The sequence below is a fragment of the Aplysia californica genome, unplaced genomic scaffold (genome assembly GCF_000002075.1).
Source record: "Aplysia californica isolate F4 #8 unplaced genomic scaffold, AplCal3.0 scaffold00082, whole genome shotgun sequence".
Taxonomy (NCBI): Eukaryota; Metazoa; Mollusca; class Gastropoda; order Aplysiida; family Aplysiidae; genus Aplysia; species Aplysia californica.
The window spans coordinates 570603-590302 of record NW_004797352.1 but is presented as its reverse complement, the minus strand read 5'-3'; the positions used below and the strand labels follow the sequence as shown (position 1 = coordinate 590302).

At 40.1% G+C, this 19700-nt stretch overlaps 1 protein-coding gene across 4 annotated transcripts in view; it reads left to right on the top strand.

The window, feature by feature from the left end:
• The window catches only part of LOC101848576 (protein mono-ADP-ribosyltransferase PARP14), an 89780-nt gene extending 70604 nt beyond the window's left edge, over positions 1 to 19176 (top strand). For all 4 annotated transcript variants that reach the window (XM_035968780.1, XM_005094453.3, XM_013080346.2 and 1 more), the window contains 5 exons: positions 347 to 564; positions 9244 to 9446; positions 10711 to 10853; positions 13909 to 14086; positions 15266 to 19176. In XM_035968780.1, coding sequence (XP_035824673.1) covers positions 347 to 564; positions 9244 to 9446; positions 10711 to 10853; positions 13909 to 14086; positions 15266 to 15522 — 999 coding nt within the window. In that variant the 3' untranslated portion in view covers positions 15523 to 19176. The remainder of the gene's footprint in view (positions 1 to 346; positions 565 to 9243; positions 9447 to 10710; positions 10854 to 13908; positions 14087 to 15265) is intronic.
• The last annotated feature ends 524 nt before the right edge of the window (positions 19177 to 19700 follow it).

Below are 19700 nucleotides of genomic sequence, written 5' to 3'. Positions count from 1 at the left end.
CACCCCCACAACGTGGCCCAGCCCGATAAGATTCTATAAAAAGAAACGCCACAATTCGTAATTTAGCCCACAGTCGGTGGCCATATTTGATCCCCACCGCGGCGTACTGCTCGTAGCGCCGCGAAGAGAGAGAGGAGGCTCCATTAGTTCTAAGCTCCTTGGTATTATTACATACATGCATATTTTAGCTTTTGGGACAAGCATTGACCTATTCTGGCTTTTGAAACGTTGGCAGGCCTGAAATGGCCAAGACAACAGTTTGCTTAGAGGTATGTATTCAAATGAGAAAAATGCATTGTTTTCAGCTGTTCTTTGTGGCCTATGTTTGGAAAATGTTCTTCCCCAGGTAAAGGAACTGAAAGCAGAGTGTCTTAAAAAGCGTGTGAAAGCTACAGTGGATACTAGCAAAGGTTGCATCACCTTGGAAGGATTCTCAGTACATCTTGCACAAGAGATACTGCATAGTATGCATCTTAAGGCCATAAATGAGCAGTTTGCACAGACAAGTGTTGCCTTTCACTGGCAGTACATGTCCAGAAGCAGATTCAGGGATTTTGATCCGCAGTAAGTTTTCAAAATATTTTTAGATAATGTGATTTCTCTGTTGGCGCTCTCTAATAGTTTACAGTGCAGTTACAAAACCATATGTACCAAATGACAAATTTTACTCTTCTATAACAAATAGTCTCTTACAGATGCACCACTCTAGCTAAGATATCCAAGAACAATCAACTACTGTGTCTGTTCAGAAATGTTTGGACACTTCATAAAGATATCTACGTCAGCATAATTGTTTTCTACAATATACTCAACCTGATGAAACCGATCACACGCTTAAGCATGACTACCTTTACCCTTCTGTGTACTGAATGTACACTTCAGCTCAGAGGAGTGTACACCCAGTAGTCGTTCCCCAGGAGCTCAGATCCAGTAGGCTCAGTGGGGCAGGACTCAAAATGTGTGGGCCTCATCTCACTGGAGACGTTTCACGCAGCATTTGCGAGCACCAATATTTTCCCGAAAGGCGGTTCACGCACCCCCTGCGAGCACAAGTGTCACGATTTCTCCTCAGTAAAGTCTGCGTGCAAACGCTGCGTGAACTGTCTCTTACCGTGCAGCCGACCTTTGTTTCGTTTCGTGCGAAGTTTCCCCGGAACTGGCCGGAACCTTTTTGAGTTATCGACCTGGAAGGAAAATTAGTTATGCTCAGGCCCTATTTTCGTTTCTCTGACTGGTGTCTGATCTCGCAACACTTTGTCAGTAAGAAGGCAGCACGTTTTGTTTTAGTAAGAGTTTTATGGCGCTTTAAACACAATAAGGTCATATAAATGCCAAAGATTAGGTGTTACGAGAGAGTAACAAACACAAAAAAGGAGGAGAGATCTGGACGAGAGTTGTTTGATAGGAAAGAAGGAGCAAACCACACCAGAGCACCCTCCAACCACCCACTTGGCAGCCCAAAAAGCTAATATTTTTCAAGTGTTTGACGACTTTGACAGTTCAGAAAATTCTGATTATGATATTTTAGACCATGGGGATCCTGATTTCAATTTAAATGAGCATCAAAGCACTGATTCTGATAGAGAGTGTTCTAGGTCTAGACTAGGCTTTAAATGCAAAAATTGGCTTTGCCTGGAGCCCTGGGGTTTTTTTCACACTGAAGTGGATTAGACAGCTAATACACAGTGGCGGTGGGTAGTGAAGGGCTTACGGGCTTAAGCCCCACACCCCCACCCCGTCCCCACTCCAACTCTATCCCTTAGTTAATGAAAGTTTCTAAAATAACGAAATAAGCTGTTGAACCCGTTATGATCGCGGACAATGAACACACAGTTATCAGCCTGGCGGCTTTCCCGTTTGTCCAATCATTGTTGTCACCGCTTACAACTATAGTAACCTTACAGCAAATCAAATGTCGTTAGGGCTCAGAAAGAATAAGCCGGTTCTCACGCCCGTCTTTAATGAAACTCTTCTTGTAAAAAGGTAGAAGACGTTAAAAAAATAACACTGCACAGAGGGCTCACGCTCTCCCAGCCCTGACAATGGGGTGAAAGTTTACGACACACTTTCCCCCAGTGACACAGATACCTATGCGCCCATTGGGCCTTTGTTAAGCGTGTTCTATTTTCCGCAACAACACGACCCAATCCACCTCATTGACGGTATGTGTTTGGAGTGCTGTGTGTTTGTGCCGCTGAGATTTAACAGTTATTAATTACATCAAACCACTTTTGAGGCAACTTTTTCTTCAGATAAAAACTAATTAGAGAAATTTGGAGGTGAAACGGCTTCGTCCCCACCATCCAGAAGAGCTTAAATTTAACTAAGAACAAAGAGATGGCAGACAAAGGTGACTCTTCTCGTTTGAATGGTTCTCAAAATGCCGTGGCTCGCCGTGAGTCGTGAGTATAGAAAAATCATCACTTTTTGTTCTTATTGCTTGCTTTTTGGTGGTAAACAAGTGGAAGAAACCTAAGCCCCACCCAAATCTTGGTCCACCCACCGCCACTGCTAATACATAAGGATTACCATATATTGATTACCTGCCTATTCCTGAGTTTGGACCTTTTATTCATTTTTTTGAAACTCAAAACGCAATAAAAGACACACACAAGGTTAATTTGGGGGGGGGGGGGGGGTATTGGCTTTTTTTTTTTTTACATAAGACGTTAGGTCAAAAATTTTTGGCGAGCAACAAATTTTAGCACATTTTCAAAAAATAATTTTTAGAAAACTATAAAAGATATTGCCTTCCTGTTTTTTGTGTCATATTGGACATGTTTAAATCTGTCATGTGTGTAAAGATGGTGGTTGTATGTCTTTGGGAAGGGTGTTGTTTGAAATATTGAAATTCCCTGAAAATGCCAGTCTTAGGCGCACGTAAACCCGAAAAAGGCCCAGTCTCCAGTGAGTTAAATTCAAACAAGTTGTTGAGGAGGAATCTTTTTGTTAACATGTCTATAGTTACATAAACTAACTGTAATTGTATTTGAAATGAGGTAATCATTTTATATTTATATATTTTTAAACTGTCGTTTTTACAGTGGAGATAGCCTCTCAAAGACATAAATGAAACATGTTTGAAGTGTTTTGAGGGTCTGGTAGTGAAGGCTAAAGCTCCCACAATATCCTTCAGAACTTACTAAAAGCTGCTAGTTCAATGGATAGGGCTGTAGCTCAAGCTCACAGTTGGAGTCAGAGTTGGGTGAAAAGTGAAAGTGAAAGTTGGAATCAGAATAGCTTTCTTCTTCTTCCACGTCCAGTCCAAGTGATATACAAATCTATTAGTTCCAGTTGAGGGAACAGTAGCACTCCATCAATTAGTTGCAGGTGTTACAATACTCAAAGTGAGAAAGTGGGTGGTTGGCGGGTGCTCTGGTGTGGTTTGCTTCTTCTTTCCTATGAAACTTCTATCTTCCTTATCTCCCCTACTTCTTTTTTATGTTTGTTACTCTCTTGTAACGAACCTCTACTAAAACTAAACTAAAAGTGAGAAACTCGGTATGGACTTCAGAAAGAACTATAGCTACGGGATACTGTCGCACCATTTCTGAAATGCTTCATGATGTACTCCCGCTGGGATTCAATTTCATGCTTCCACACCTCACTCAACACACATAGGTTGAATTAATTGCTTCTATGTTGTTTCTGAGTTATTCAGAAAATGTTCTGTAACACATAAAAGAAGTAATATGAACACTTGGTGTTGCTTATTCCATTCAGGACAGTTATTTTTTTGTTAAATGATTTTATTACAAATTGGGCGGGGGGAAAAAATATTGATGATATAGAAACTATTGGGACGAATAAGTTGCAGTTTTCTCTTTCTGTGACAGCATTTGTATCATGATGCGGTAGAATCAAGCGCTCACAATCGTTGGGCATCTAGAGTTATTGGTATCGTCTTAAAGCTTGCTCATTTGACCATCTTGTGATGAAAAAAATACATACCTATCTTGAATAGAAGCCCAGATATTTGCGATTGAAGGAGGTCGGGGTCTCTTGGTTTCAGAGGTAAAATTAGCTAGGAAATGGCCGTCAAAGCTGGTGATTTCCAAAGCTTGAGAGTACTTGGAAACTGAAAATTTACATTTGTTGTGATGTTTTTCAGTAAAATCCGCACTGAAATTAGAAAAAAATTGTCAGACTGGAGGAAAGAAGCTGATATCTTCTGTGATATGATTGCCTCCAATACGAAACTATAGTAAGAGTAACTAACAGCTCTCATACTACACATGCGCATACCTTGTATCGCCCTACTTCCACTTCCTGAATAAACTAGGCTACCCGCTCAACGTATATGAATCACCTCACACTATTCTCAATCTGTTTGGTATCATTATATTATGGTGGCAGCAGTAAAAATAAACAAGCAGCAGATCCGGTCCCCGTGAGTGTGCCTCTAGCTAGAAGTAGAAGCCTACAATCAGGCTTTTGGGGCCGAGTAAACTGTTGTTTATTATTTTTTAGCCTCACCCGCTCGAGCTTGTAGTTAGATCTAGAATAGAGGTCATTAACTGTCAATATGTCCTCAAAGCAGATTCCCAAGATGATGTGGGAAAACGAAAACGTGGCAGATTCCTTCAAAATGTTCAAACAAAGACTCGACCTATATTTTGCCACAAAGACGGTACATAAGGACGACCAGGTCGCCCACATATTCCTCCAAATTGGTGAGAAAGGCCTTCGGATGTTTAACGCTATGACACTCACAGACGCTGAAAAGAAAGATCCAGATATTATATTCCAAAAACTGGGCGAACAACTCGAGCCGGCTGAACACGAGGCAGGTCAAATCAGAGTCACTAGACGATTTTGTGACAAGGGCGCAGCTCCAGTCACAGAAGTGTGCATTTGACAGTACGGCAGAACTGGAAGAGAGACTGATCGAGTTAATCATTTCAAGCACACCCATCGGAGACTTCCAAAGGAAACTTCCTGAACAGCAAAAGGGTGTCAAATTGGCTGATGTGATAAAGATGGGTCGCACGTTCGAGGCCACAGCTAGCCATCAAATCCAGCACTCGTCCTCCTTGCAGAAACTGCATTGGGCAGCACATACAACGGGAATGCCCAGCCCATGATATTACCTACCATACCTGTGGCAAAACTAACCACTTCGCCAAAGTTTGCCGTTCCGGGCCTCACCAGTCTTCACGCATCCCTTCACGCAGACACGGGCAACAACGTGACGGATCAGGCAGCTGATGTGGAGGACATCAGCAGAAGCAGCTAGAGGCAAAAATCAAAGCGATGCAGACTGAAATCAACGCAGAGAAATTTGACGACCTAACATTCAGCCCAGTCACCGTCTCTTCAGTTTCTTCAACGCCTTACAACGCGATGAAGCATTTGTCAAGCTCACAATACAATCTCCAAACAGAGCTGGGCAACACAACATCATTGTCAAGGTCGACACAGACGCACAGGGGAACACACTGCCCCTACGCATGCTTAGGGACATGTTCCCTGAGGAGCTGACAACGGAGGGGAGCCCGGCCCAAACAGATCTTAAGAGAGAAAGGCAGCACAAGGCTGACTGCCTACAACGGCACAGACATTCCCTGCCTTGGCAAGATAGTTTTTCCCTCTCGCTACAGAGGCGAGTGGCAGGAAACAGGATTCTACATCGTAGACGTAGAAGGACCTGGCATCTTTGGACTGCCGTCATGTGAAAATTTGAAAGCAGTAACACTGCACTGCAGCATTTCAACATCACCCCCATCGACCAAAGACAGGATCATTTGCGTCCAGGACCTGATGAAAGGCCACCCAGAACAGATCGAGAGAATCGGTAAGATGCCTAGCCTCGTCAAGCTAGTGGTGGATCCAGACGTCCCGCCACACATCGACGCACCAAGGAAAACTCTGATTGCTCTCAGAGATGCGATCAAAGAAGAGTTTGACAGCATGGTGGGAAGTGATGTGATCAGAAAGGTAACAGAGCCAACGGATTTGGGTATCAAGCCTCGCCTACTCCAAGAAGAAGTCAGGGAAGCTTCGAATCTGCTTAGATCCACGTCACCTGAATCTTGCAGTGAAACGGTCACACCACAAGATTACAACCATTGAAGAGCTGACGCATCAGTTCTGTGGAAGTCGCTACTTCTCCAAATCGGACGCCAAGAGTGGCTACTGGTCGATTCAGCTCGACGAAGAATGCTGGCTCTTGACAAAGTTCCCGACTCCATATGGCCGATACTGCTTCACTAGACTACCATTCGATCTCAAGGTCTCTCAAGTCATTTTCCAGCTGAAAATGGACCAGATCCTTGAAAACGTGAAAGGAGCCACCGGCATCTCGGACGACGTTGTAGTCTACGGAAAGACAGAAGAAGAACATGACGAAAGCCTGCGCAATCTGATGAAAGCCACGGTAGAGAATGGATTGGTCTTCAACTCAGAGAAGTGTACCGTAAAGACTCAGTCCATCACATTCTTCCGCGCCACATACACTCCTGAAGGCATGCATCCTGATCCTGACAAGTTCAACGACCTTAAAGCCATGCTAGCGCCAGCGTCCAAGAAAGAACTGCAGGAATTCCTTGGATTAGTGACCTACATACATGTCGCCATTCATCAACAAACTGGCAGAAAAAGTAGCGCCACTCAGAGAACTCCTGAAGAAGGACTCGTTCTTCAACTGGGGCGAACACCATCAGAAATGCTTCCACGCTCTGAAGAATGCAGTTTCAGAGAACGCCACTCTGATTTCTTCGACACGGGTACAACACCAACACTGGAGACAGACGCAAGTATCAAAGGTGTAGGCATGACATTCCTTCAGCATGACAAGCCTGTTGCATATGCATCCCAGACTCCGACAGATGCCGAAACACGATACGCCTGCATTGAACGAGAACTCTTGGCCATCCTCTATGAAGTAGAACGGTTCCACACCTATCTCTACGGTCAGAAATTCTTCGTCAGAACAGATCAAAAACCGCTCGTCATGATCCTCAACAAACCTCTTGTCACAGCACCTCCCAGGCTGCAGCGAATGCTCCTCAGATTACAACAGTACGATTTCACCATCGAATACACGCCTAGCAAGGACATGACAGTAGCCGACACACTGTTAATAATAGATAGCATTTGTATAGCGCATATCCCCGCTCAACAGCAGGCTCTATGCGCTTTATACTATATTACTGTTCAGACTGCCAAGCCCCGGAAATGACAAGACCATCGACTTTGACCTCACCGTTGGCCAAGTCGGATTCAGCACGGACCGAATCAAGTCACTCCAAGAAGAAACCAAATGTGATCCTACTCTGAGCAAACTCATCCCAACGATCGTCAACAGATGGTCAGACACCATACAAGAGGTCCCCGAAGCTATTCACAGTTTTTGATCGTTCCGAGACAAACTTTCTGTGGAGGACGGTATCGTACGGTATCGTACTCAAATGTGATCTGGGGTCATCCGGCAGAGCCTCCAACAAGAGACAATGAGACAAGTGCACACAGCACACCAAAGGGTAGAGAAGACCAGATTAAGGGCACGAGCCTTCGTGTACTGGCAACCTCATTTCAAGGGACATTGAGAAGCTGGCATTTCAGTGCCCCATCTGCCAGGAGCACCAAAAGAACCAAGTGCCGGAAACACTCAACCCCCATGAGATTCCGACACAGCCCTGGAAAGTCTTGGGTGTAGACTTCTTCTCATTAGACAACACCCAACACATCCTCGTCGCTGATTATTTCAACAAGTTTTTCGTCTGCAAGAATTTCCCAAACGACTATACCTGCAAGACCACTGTCAAGTGATGAAGCAGATATTTGCTGAACATGGAATCCCCAAATCCCTCAAATCAGACAAGGGTCCCCAGTTTTCGGCAAAACCATTAAAATAATTTGCCAAGGACTGGTGCTTTGATCATGTCACTTCTTCCTCCGTCTACCCCCAAGTCAAATGGCTTCATCGGAAGACAGGTGCAGACAGTAACACAAGCTCTCATCAAGGCAAAACAAGACGGTAGTGACCCTGACCTTATCCTCTTATGCCTTCGCACAACTCCAATATCTTCCATAATCCCAAGTCCCTCAGAGCTGATCACTGGGAGAAAACCTCGTGGAAATCTTCTCACTCAACACCCCAAAAATCCAACCAACGATCTCGTTCGTGAAAAACTACAGCACCGTCAAGACGCTCAGAAATCATACCATGACACCAAGGCCAAAGACTTACCACCACTGACTCCAGGCCAGCACATCAGATTCCAAGATCAACCCTCAAGCAAATGGAAAGAAGCAGTGATCAAAGAGAAATGTCATGAACCAAGATCTTATATTGTAGAAATACCAACGGGAAGAACACTGAGAAAAAACAGTGCCAACATCAGAAACTCGTCACAGTGACAAATGCAACTACCCAAAAACATAGAATCGTCCAACCGTCAACACCTCAGCAGTACCCTCACCACCAGCAGCACCACCAGATTCACCTGCTGTGTTCACTCGTTCTGGCAGAAAGATCACCTGACCTGCTAGATACAAACAGTAAAATATCGTCTCACGCTATTCTCAGTCTGTATCGTATCATTATATCTTCAATTTCTTTATTTTGACGAACGCCTAATTTCACCACTATGCCTCACATTTCCTTCTTTCTTTCTTTGCATCTTTTTATTATGATAGTTTTCACATTCTTTTGGTGGTTAACGATATCAGTATATACCCCAAAACTGTCGAGCTGCTGTTAGGTGAAAAATAGCTCAGGCTCAGGTGAGTTAATATCATCGGCAAGTTGTTGAAATGTACTAAGCCCAGAAAGCAAGAGTTTACAGGAGAGAGAAAAAACTGTTTCATTCTTTTTACCCTTTTACCTAGATCTATAGGATGTATTTTTTTCTTGCTTTTTATTTCAACATTTAGATTTCGACAAAATATGTCTTAAGCACATGTAATCGATACCACAGATTATGAAACTGCAATTTTGAAAAAATTGGAAATTTTTGGCTCTGTACTTTTTAACGGCTGGCAGACGATATATAAGACTTGAATTAAACTACTAGAATCGAATCCAGTAAATTTGGTATGGAAATTGAGTTCTCTATTTCTAAGCCACGGTGTTGATCAGAGTTTTTGGTATTAAAGTTCCAGTCAGTTGACAGCAATAAACAGTTGCATTTTTTTTCCTATTTTATGGGGAACACTTTAATTCTCCTTTATTGCTTACAATTTCTTTTCTTAAAGATGCTGCCTGTTTAATCCTTCAAATACTTTTATAACTTTTCTCAGGTCCAACATCAGTATTGAAACCGCTTACAACACGTACAAGGGCAATCAAAAACATCCTGGTGATAACCGGACCTATCATTTTACAGTTCCAAATGGAAAAAGTTACATTATAGATTTCAAAGACATGAAAGAGCAGGAAGTTGATGATCAAGGCAAACCTGTTGGGAATGATATCAAAATTCAGAGATATAACATTCTTCAAGGTGAGTATTTTCTTGTTTTGTTGTCCTGGAATATCTTTTTTAATACAGGTAGACTCAGAGGAGACTTCCCATCATTTATGCAATGATTGATCAACATTCTACAGAAAATGCTGAAGGTACTATTTTGATATTTCCTTTATGCAGTAACGGGAAAACATCATTGGTATTTTAGTTTTAGAGAGAAATTCATTAAGAGAGATACCTTTATCCGATATCTTCTTTGTAACTAATGCGTCTGGACAATCTGTTCTGATCTGCTCATTCAGGCAGTTCAGGAACTACATTTGCTGCAAGTAAAACAAAGGATCAAATAGAAAAATGTGTTTTTCTGCTACATATGTCTAAATGATACAACACCTTATATATCTGAAACTATTTTAAGAGTTATATCATCCACCTAGAGCTCTTAGATCAGCTATCGAAAAATTGATTATTAGAGCCCCGAAACAAAATTACAGGACATGTGGCAAGTGTTCCTGGTCCTACTTTGGTCCCCATGTATAAGAATAAGGAGTGCCCCCACTATTCAAATTTTCAAAAACTACTGAAGCATTATTTATTCACAGAGATGCCTATTTGTCATATAATGATGTGCTGTTACATTTCGTGGTACATGTACGTGCATGCCTGAAAGTGAGATTGAAGAAATAGTGAATGAGAATGAGAGAAGGGCGGGGGAGAGAGGGAGAGATGATTGAGAACAGAAATTTTATTCCTTCTATAGCCAGTCGAGATACTTTTATCGTGCCGATGCCAGTAACTGAAAAATGTATTTCCTACTATTCATCTCCTTTTGTTGACTTTGTAGAGATTTTACTGTCCTCTCACCATTCCTTGTGACTATAAATGACGCCAGAACTAATGATGTTTATCTCATGTCACTTGATGCCAGTTCACTGCCTTTTTTAATTCTTTTTTTACCGAGAGTACTGGGGCATTGGAAGGAAGCAACTAGCATCTGTGGTGTAAAAGTTACACTTCTGGCTTCACATGCACAAGACACGAGTTTGAGTCCTAAGGAGGAAGGATATTTTGTTGATTATCTCTGTCTTTCTGCAGGAATGCCTAGATCTATCCCACATTGTCAGGGTTGGCCTTGATAGACAGGGTGGAAGGAGCTGACATTTTTGATAATGTAAATTGTGCCAGTGGCGGTGTAAAATATTTTCAATGATCTTTTGTTATAGCAAGATGTTCTTGCCTGGTATTGGTCCCCATTGAAACTGAGACAAATTCTGAATCCTTACTCATTTCATGTTTACAGAAAGCTTGCCTTTGCACAAGGCCTGGGTTCCCATGCCAGATGGTCGAAACATGTTGTTAGTAGACATTAAAAATGACTCTGCTGAATTCAAAAAAGTTGAAAAGGCCTTTCATGACAAAGGTGAAACAACTGCAGTGAAGAAGGTGAGTGTTCTCTTGATTTTCAATTGCTTAGCTTTTTGTCTTTCTCTTCTGTTTCATTTTCTCACACTGGAGATGTTTCTTTGACACATATAAAAATATACTGGTATGGCCGTTTCTCCTCTGGTGTGAACCCAGTATGTCCATGCCTTGTTTTTAGTTTGATATCTAAAAGTATATACATCACTAAACTGGTCATTAACAAATCAAAATAAATGAATCTATTTTGATAGTTCTTCATCAAATGAATGAACTCCCAGTAAAAGAGACCTGTTTTCAGCAAGTTTCAAACAGTAAAAGACATCGAAGTTGTCATAAAGGAATGTTCCCGAGACACTGCGGTTCTGACAGTGAGCCACTGGGAGCAGCTTGCCGGAGATAAGGAGTTATATCGATCAACTAGTATGGCCTTTTTTTCCCTCAAGAACTCAGTGTCTATGGCTTTTAAATGTAACATATTTTCAAGGTACTTTTAACTCCCTCAGGCACTTTATGGCTCAACATCACAAGATTGCCTGTCGTTTGGCACCTATTTTAAAAAATCATTTTAACTTATCATTCACCTCCCTAAAGTGAAGCAACTTGCAAAAAGGTAATAAAACAGGGTCTTTTGCAAGTGTGTCAAAATCTTTTTTTTTTAATTTAATGAAACTATTTCTATTGATATTAATATTGAGCCAGTTCAATTGAAGACGCAAGTTTTTCACCAAGAATTTCCCTGGAAACGCTTGATTTTTTAAAAACTTTGAAAAAATACTGTTTAATGTGAAAAAGCACATTATACGTAAACGTGAAAAAAAACATTTTTTATGAGCTAAGCACACAATGTCAGGATGTCAGAATTGACCGTAGTCAAATAGAATGGTTTAAAACAAGTAGTACAAAGTGATATATTATCTATAAGAATAGGGACAAATTGCCAGGAGCATTGTCGTCTCCTGAATCAATAATCCCGATCGCTTCGTTGGTTGTGAAAGGAGCATCTAGCAGCTCTCTATTTCTTGTTCACATAAAAAGCAGGTCAGGTAAGCATGTTTCAGCAGGTCGCTTATTGGGTGACCGATGGTCAAAGGGATACAACCACAATAAAGTTAAATGGTTTAACTAACATTGGGAGTCATTTCCCGTGAGATTCTTAAGTCTTTAGGTGCCAAACCGGGACCCGATGCGTCTTCAGCGTTTGTTCTAAACCATCTACATAACTTGTGTCGTCACCCCTATCATCTTCTTCAGCATTAGAAAAGTTTACATCTGACCTGGCCCTTCATTGACATACATGGGTCTGTCAGTTTGAAAATGTTGCAAAATTCGTTCGCCATAGTGCCAAAATGCATTTCAGGTCATCCTGGGGAAAAAATAAAAATGTCATTATGCTATCAAGGAAATTTTATTAGTTATCAAAGGATGTAACTCAAACAATGTTCAATCGACTCATAAGGGACAGCAGTTGCACACCTGCGAAGACCAGCCCCAAAACACATCGGGTAACAGTAGAAAAATAAATACAGTGGGGCACGGAAAACACAAACATGGAAAACTCAAAACTATGGAGAACATGCACAATTTGCCATTCCTAGACTGATATGCCTCTTTAATTTTTCATTATCAGTTAACCCATATTATGAATGTGTCGAACACATTGGTCATCCCCGACTTGTTTGAGTTATCCATGCTTTAGTGTAGGAAAGTCAAAACGGGGTGGTTGCTGTAATGGGACAAGTCAGGTGCAGCAGCGAGTGAGTTAATCACTTTTTACGGCGAGGTTTGTTTGTAGTAGTAGTAGTACTTTCAGTACTACATGTAGTAGTAGTATTAGTAATTAGTAGCAGTAGTAGAAACAGCAGTAGTGGTAGTTGTTGTTGAGTCAAAAGTAGTAGTAAAAGTACATCATGTACAATATAGTCGAAGTATAAGTTGCACCAAAGGCAGGAGTAAGATAAAGATTGGTTTGACAAGGTGTTTGAACATTCCTGTGCTTCAAACTAATGACTGGTCTTTTCTGGTCTGTGGTAATTTTTGTTTTTCATTTGTAGAGCTGCCTTGCATCGAAATAATTTTGCCTTCGAGATGCCTAGTGCTCCTTTTTTCAACCACTCACTTTTGTTGTTTAAATGGATGATTTGTCTTTGCTGAGTTTAATGTTGTTTGATTGCATGTTTTTTGTTTCTTTTTTAGTACATGTGGGCTTATCATTCTTTTTATTGTGTGTATGAACAGCCTTTGGACCACTTAGTAGTGATATTTTTGTCATACATGCTTATAGAAGTTCAAGGGGTTTTGCATTCCAACTTTCAGCACTGATTTTCAGCTGAGCTCATTTGCAGGAAGCAGTCTCATGTCACAGCGTAAATATTTTAAAATGGACTCACGTCTTTGATCTAGCCCTTTCGTGACATATTTTGGACCGCGGGTCTTTGATAACATCACTTTCCTTATTCCCTATATTCCCAATCTTACCCATAATTTTGAAAAACTTGCAAACTGAGTCAAAAAGTGAATTCTTCTTCTTTGGGTTCCCCTTCTAGATTTCAGAAATTTGAGATGAAAGCAGAAAACAACAGGACTAGAGAACAGGAAAATGTTATTGTCGCTGTCAGGTTTCAATCCCGGAACCTTGTGAATGAGAGGCAAACACCATACCTCCAGACCATGATAATCCTCTCAAAATTGAAAGACTAAACCTATGTTTATATATCGCTTACAAGCCTAGCAGTAAAGTAATTATAGCAAATTTGGTACTGATATGCACTTTTTTTATTCCCGGATATACATCCATGCTGTTCTTGTGGCTAAATCTCCATACAGAAGAATTAAAACCAGTTAATAAGAGTGACGCACATGTAACATCATATAGGCAACAAGGAACAGCAAATTTTGCCAACTTTTGTGGCGTCAATGATATGGCACAAAGCTAAAAACTTGGCAATTTGTAACGTACCAGGTACGTCATACGGTTAAAGGGGTTAACAGATACATGGAGTTTGAATCTATTTTTGTTAGGCTGTTTTACACTTTGATATTTAGACACTTATCACGCACACTTTAAAAATGCCCTCAGATCCAGCGTGTCCAGAGTGTATCCTTGTACCAGCAGTACAAAGCAAAGAAAAAAGAACTGGAGCGACACAATCCAAAGGATACAAAAAATGAGAAAAGGCTGTATCATGGCACAGATTCTCAAACAGTCTCGGCTATCCTGGAGAATGGGTTCAACAGAAATTACTGTGGAAAAAATGGTAATGTGTTTTATGAAAAGAAAGGGAGTGCGTGAGGGGTCACATTGGGTGGGGTTTTTTGTTTTTTATTTGGGGGGGGGGGGGGGTTAAGAAAAATAATTTTTTAATGCATCTCTGCTGAATAAATCACTGAAGTGCAAACATGATCTAAATGTTCTTGAATTAATTTCAAGTCCTTTCATGTACTACAATTCTGATACCTTATCACACCAGCCCTTTTCTTCCAGAAAAAGTTTTGTCACTCGTATATTATAATATCTTTACATGAGCTAACTTTTCAGCGACGCAATAGAGGAAATAATAAATTGACGGTACTTTAGAAAATGTAACTGCCAGCACAAAGCAGATTCTCAGGCTGTATCAGATTACATCATATACTGTCTTCGATTTTTCAAGTTTATGGCCTGAGTATATTTTTAGTGTGATATATTTTAAATTAAAATTTGTTAAAGAGAAAAGACAGCTGGAGCGAAGTATTGTTCTTTTAGGTGTTTCTTTTGGAACATCACAGTATGTACCCACTGAGATAGAGACAGGAATATCACTGGCATGGTGGTATGCATCGGGTTGCGTGCAATACCCCATGTGCTGATTCTTCCTAAGTTCTCTGAAAAGTGAGTCATAATCAGCATCTGAAGTGTATTATTTCAGCTCTTTTCTTTGCTTACACTAAAAAAAAATGAGTTTGCTTCCTGTGTGGAGAAGATTAAGTTTGAAGTATTTCCATTTTTCTGCTGAAATGTAGTGTTTCACATAGTTTAGACTTTAGACTTGCATATCTTTTTGAAGGAGAGTGACAGTTTTTAATCATTTTGAATCACATATCAGTGATGGCAAGGGTGTTTCGTGCATCTTTTACTCTTTTTACTTTTGAAAATGGGGAAAGCACAAAGGTTGTAGATATTAGACAGAATGTTTTTGGGTAATCTCTTCTGTATTCCATATTGTATTTCAAATGCCATGACTTCAGTATCCTTTTTCAATGTCTTTAAATCTCTTTTTTCAACTGACAAACTGAATCCAAGTGATATGACAGCATATATATTTATATATATATATTTGTTTACAAAGTGTATAGATAGGGAACATTTTTCAGTGAAAATCATTTACAGAATGTTCAGATTAACAAGTAGTACATGAATGTAAACTGTCTTCTCTCTTCTCTCTTCTCTATTTCAGCTACTATGTATGGAGAAGGTGTGTATTTCTCTGAACTTTCATCCTACTCTAGTCGCTATTCCCAAGCAGATGGGAATGGTCTCAAACGCATGTTCCAGGCAAGAGTCCTTGTTGGAGTATCAACTCCAGGTCAAAGTGGTATGAGAGCGTTGCCTCTGAGGACAGGAACAAGACCTTTTGATAGTGCCACTGGACCAAATATGTTCATTATATTTCATGATTCTCAAACATATCCAGAATATGTAATATACTTTTGATAGATTTGCATTGTGAGTTTTGGTTTGAATGTAAGCAACATGCCATATTTCAGCTTAAGGTCCAGCAGCACTGTTTAGTTGTAGGATTTGACTTCACTCTTGTGATATTGTAGCATACTATAAAACCTGCTGTGGTTTCAAAATGTTGACCATCTGCAACAGGGAGCTTTTGTGCAGAGCAAATATTCATATTACCAGTAGGCCTATATTTGACCTCTCCTCAATTACCATAAGCTAGATAAGACCTCTTTCCGTCAAGAGTAACCATGGTGAAATTGATAAGTTCTTGAAAATCAGAATGCAGTGCTACTTCATATTCTTTGCAGCTTAGAGGTTTAACTCGGCTAAATGTTTAAGCTATAGGTTGGCAATCCACGGGAAAGAGACCAGAACAATTTAATGGTCCGGTGATAAAATATCAGGAAATTTTTTTGGGATCAATTCTGACAAGAAATTGTATGAGGAATCTATTTCCGATGTTTGTTTTGCATGAAAGTATACCTAAAACTTGAAAAATTGCCCAAAAGTAAGCAGTATGTTTTTACTTTCATAAGCACTCAGAAAATAACTGAAATTTGAGCTTTAGCAATAACTCCTCCAATAGAGTGAAAGTATCGTATGTGTTGTAGTTGCTACCACTGTGATCTCAGCCAATCATAGATCTGCATGCCATTCATATCTAAAAGTAGCATTGGAAACCTTAACCAAAACGTGAAGGACCCTCTTCATAAATAGGGAAAGCTGAATTTTTGCAGGGAAATTTGTTGCATTTTTCTCTTAATTGAGTTTTCACCATGGCTTACTTCGTGAAGCACACTGTGTCTTCTACACTGATGAAACTTTTGCAGCATAATGTTTACGTAAATGCCTATGTACTGCCAGAGGCTTTTGGCTTGAAAACGTATAAAATATTTAGAAAAAAAAATCTATAATGGGCAAAAAGTATTGCTTTTGGACGTTAAAATTTTGGATGTTCTATCCTCATTCAAAAACTGTGATGAAAAGCAAAAATCTGTCTTGTCGGGACACGACACAAATGTTAAGTGTATCTGGCTGTTTGCAAATTTTCAACTTTATTAGGTAAGAATATTTTGTTACAGCGTGTTCCCTGTATTTATTATTATAAAATAACATGTCATGACCTTTGAATAGGTATATGGAACTTGACAGAAATGAATCCTATTATTGTTTCACTGGGAACATCAAATAAGTTTTAAGAACAGTGCATAAAAACTACTGAAACTGAAAGCTGGCCATGAGCATAGCTATCTCTCCCTATTAAAATATTGTCTCATTACACCCTCCATAGCCTTCACCTTGTTGACTTACCCACCAGGATTTAGTTATTCAGGAATCTTGAAAGGTTTAACTCTCACCATCTGTGGCATCGGTGGCCTAGTGGTTAGGCTCTCGGACTCGCAACCGTAAGGTCGTGGGTTCGAATCCTGTCAGGGACCTGACGTTGTGTCCTTGGGAAAGGCACTTTACGCGAGTTTTCCTGACTTCACCCAGGTGCGAATGGGTACCCAGCTATAGACAGTGAAAGAACTTGTCGGTTTGTTAGTGTTTGAGCGCTTAATCAGCTGCTTGCACTGTATGCTTCCCGGGAAGCTGAGAATGTTTCTGAGTGTTCTATGGTCTGCTGGGGTAATAATATATATAATGCTATCTATTATTATTATCTATTATTATATACCAATTAATCAGTATTCCCAACACTTGGCCTGTCATTTCGCTTCCAGTAAAATGATAAAATATAATCTCCTATAAATGACCTATGTAATACATTATGACATAACTGTTTGTTTATGATATTGATTTGTTGTGGGTAAGGAGAAAGGGTACTGTTCACTCCAACATTTTTGACTTGACTTGTGAAAATTCTTTTCTTTTGTGTGTGTACATTTATTATGTGTGGTTGTCATTGTGACCAAGGACATGCTTCATTAAGTGGTGGTCATGCTTTTATCTTTTTTTTAAAATGGGTTTAGTGTTCCTATGTTTGGAGCTAATGACAAATAACCTTTGCCTCAGTTGCATGTCTTTTATACTGTTGATGCTCACTTGGCAAGCAGAGGTCTCAGTAACACCTTGGTTTTTTGGTTTTTTTATCAACTGCACGTTGTGATTTTGTTTATGTATAGCCTTTTTTTACTATAGTATTAAGGTCAGTTAGATTTCTCGTGCAAATAGCGAGTTGTGGAAAAAGAACATGTTACTGTACTTATAGTAGGCCTATAAAGTGATTTATTGTGTTTGATGTGACAGTTGGAAAAGAGGTTTAGGTTAGGAGTTTGAGACTGAGTACAAAAGAGCATGACTGCAGCGGGACCTTACCTGAATCCCCTTTTCTTTTGTCTATGTAAACTCAATTAACTGTGCGTGGGTTTGAAGGGGCAAGGAAAGGCCCAAACTTAGATACAGCGGGAGAGACCGAGCAAACTCTAGCTCGAGGAAGGGGGATGGGGGTGGGGGGCTGTAGGTGGTCAGGCAGTCAGTGGTGAGGCATTGTGACTGGCCTATCCAGTGATGAGTGAGGTGGGGCAGGCGACAGAGAGAGATGGTACAGAGAGACCCATGACGTGAGCCACTCCAAAAGAGATGTGCCATAGCCCTAGGCCTAGGCTAGGCCAAAGAGACAATAAAAGAAGAGGAAAGCGTGCAGTGTGTGATTTTTCGGTAATTCCCCTTTGACTTCCTATAGCAGGAACTTGTCTACAGCGGAATTTTTCTTCTGGAACTAAAAGTCCCGCTATAGCCATGTTCTACTGTACAGCTTTAGAGCTGGAGAAGAATAGCGTGCTTCTAGATACTGGAAATGACTAGATGTACGATGCATATTGCCTCCCCTCATCTTGTCCCTCTTTCTGGAATACTTTCTCTTACGCAGAACTAACCTTTCGGAGAGGTGATTGTTTGTTGATAAATACAATTATTCTTTTGTTTGTCCACTTGGATTTGATAATGCCTTTATTTTAGTCATTTTTATCTGTTACAGCCAAACCCTAATAACTTCATGAGATGAGAGAATTTTTTCCATTTTATTAAATTTGGTGAAAAGCAGTGTCAATGAAAAGTTTTTAAAAAAGGGGGAGATGACTCATTTCTTACTGTTTGTTGGCTTGTATAAAAATGTGTTGTTACTAAGAACACGAATAAGGATTGGGAATTATAAATTAAGTGGAGTGTAAAGCTTGATGAGCGTGTACCAAATAGTACAATATAATGCAGCTACATTATGCCTTGAATTGAGTTGATGGAAAATTGTTTGAATGTTCATGCTTTGTCACACTGTTTCGATTCCATTTGGGCCATATAATATGAATGAATCGGATTTTTTACATTGTAAATACTATTCCCCCAGCCATCAAGAACCTTGTACACTTTTATAATATTCAACTTGTGTGCTTTCAGCCTCTGCAAGGCCTGCGAAGAAATTTGATCATCTGCATATATAATTTGTTCTTTTTCTATAAGATGGGTTTTTTTCAGTATCTTTTGTATGAATTGTGTCTATGGATTGATATTTAATTTTGCATGTCAGAAAAAAAAACTTTATAGTACCATATCAGAGAAGACCTTTTCCTCTCCAGACTTTAATTGTACTTCCATTATTCATTAAAGAACAATATATTAGCTCTATGCTTAATGAAAGATATTTGTTTTTTGTCATATAATGTGTTTATTCTAGTGTCCAGTAACAATGTTTTACAACCAAGGATAAGTCTATGCCTGATGGTCTAGGCTCATAGCTTACTCAGTGTTTTTTAATGGGAGGAGGTAGTGTTGCCTACTAAGGCAGACAGACAGGCAGACAGACAGGCAGTCATTTTGCATGTAAAGAGGTGTCCACCTAAGATCATGGTGCTCAGGTACAAGGAAAATGCGGGATCTTATGGCGTATGGGTCTTAACCGATGCACCAGGGGAAGAATCCAAGATGACCCATGATCAGGCCCACAACCAGTGAAATATACTACTCAAAAAAAGTTAAAGACCACTTAAAGTCACACGTAGTACATAAAACTGAAGAACATGACATGGTTCAAAATTGTTTGAGAGGGGTCTTTATTAATCATATCACCTTTTGGAAACGACATTTTGCACATTTTAAAATGGAAAATGGGTAATTTCAGATGTTGAAGGAGGTAACTCATGTTTTTAAAATTCTCATCACGA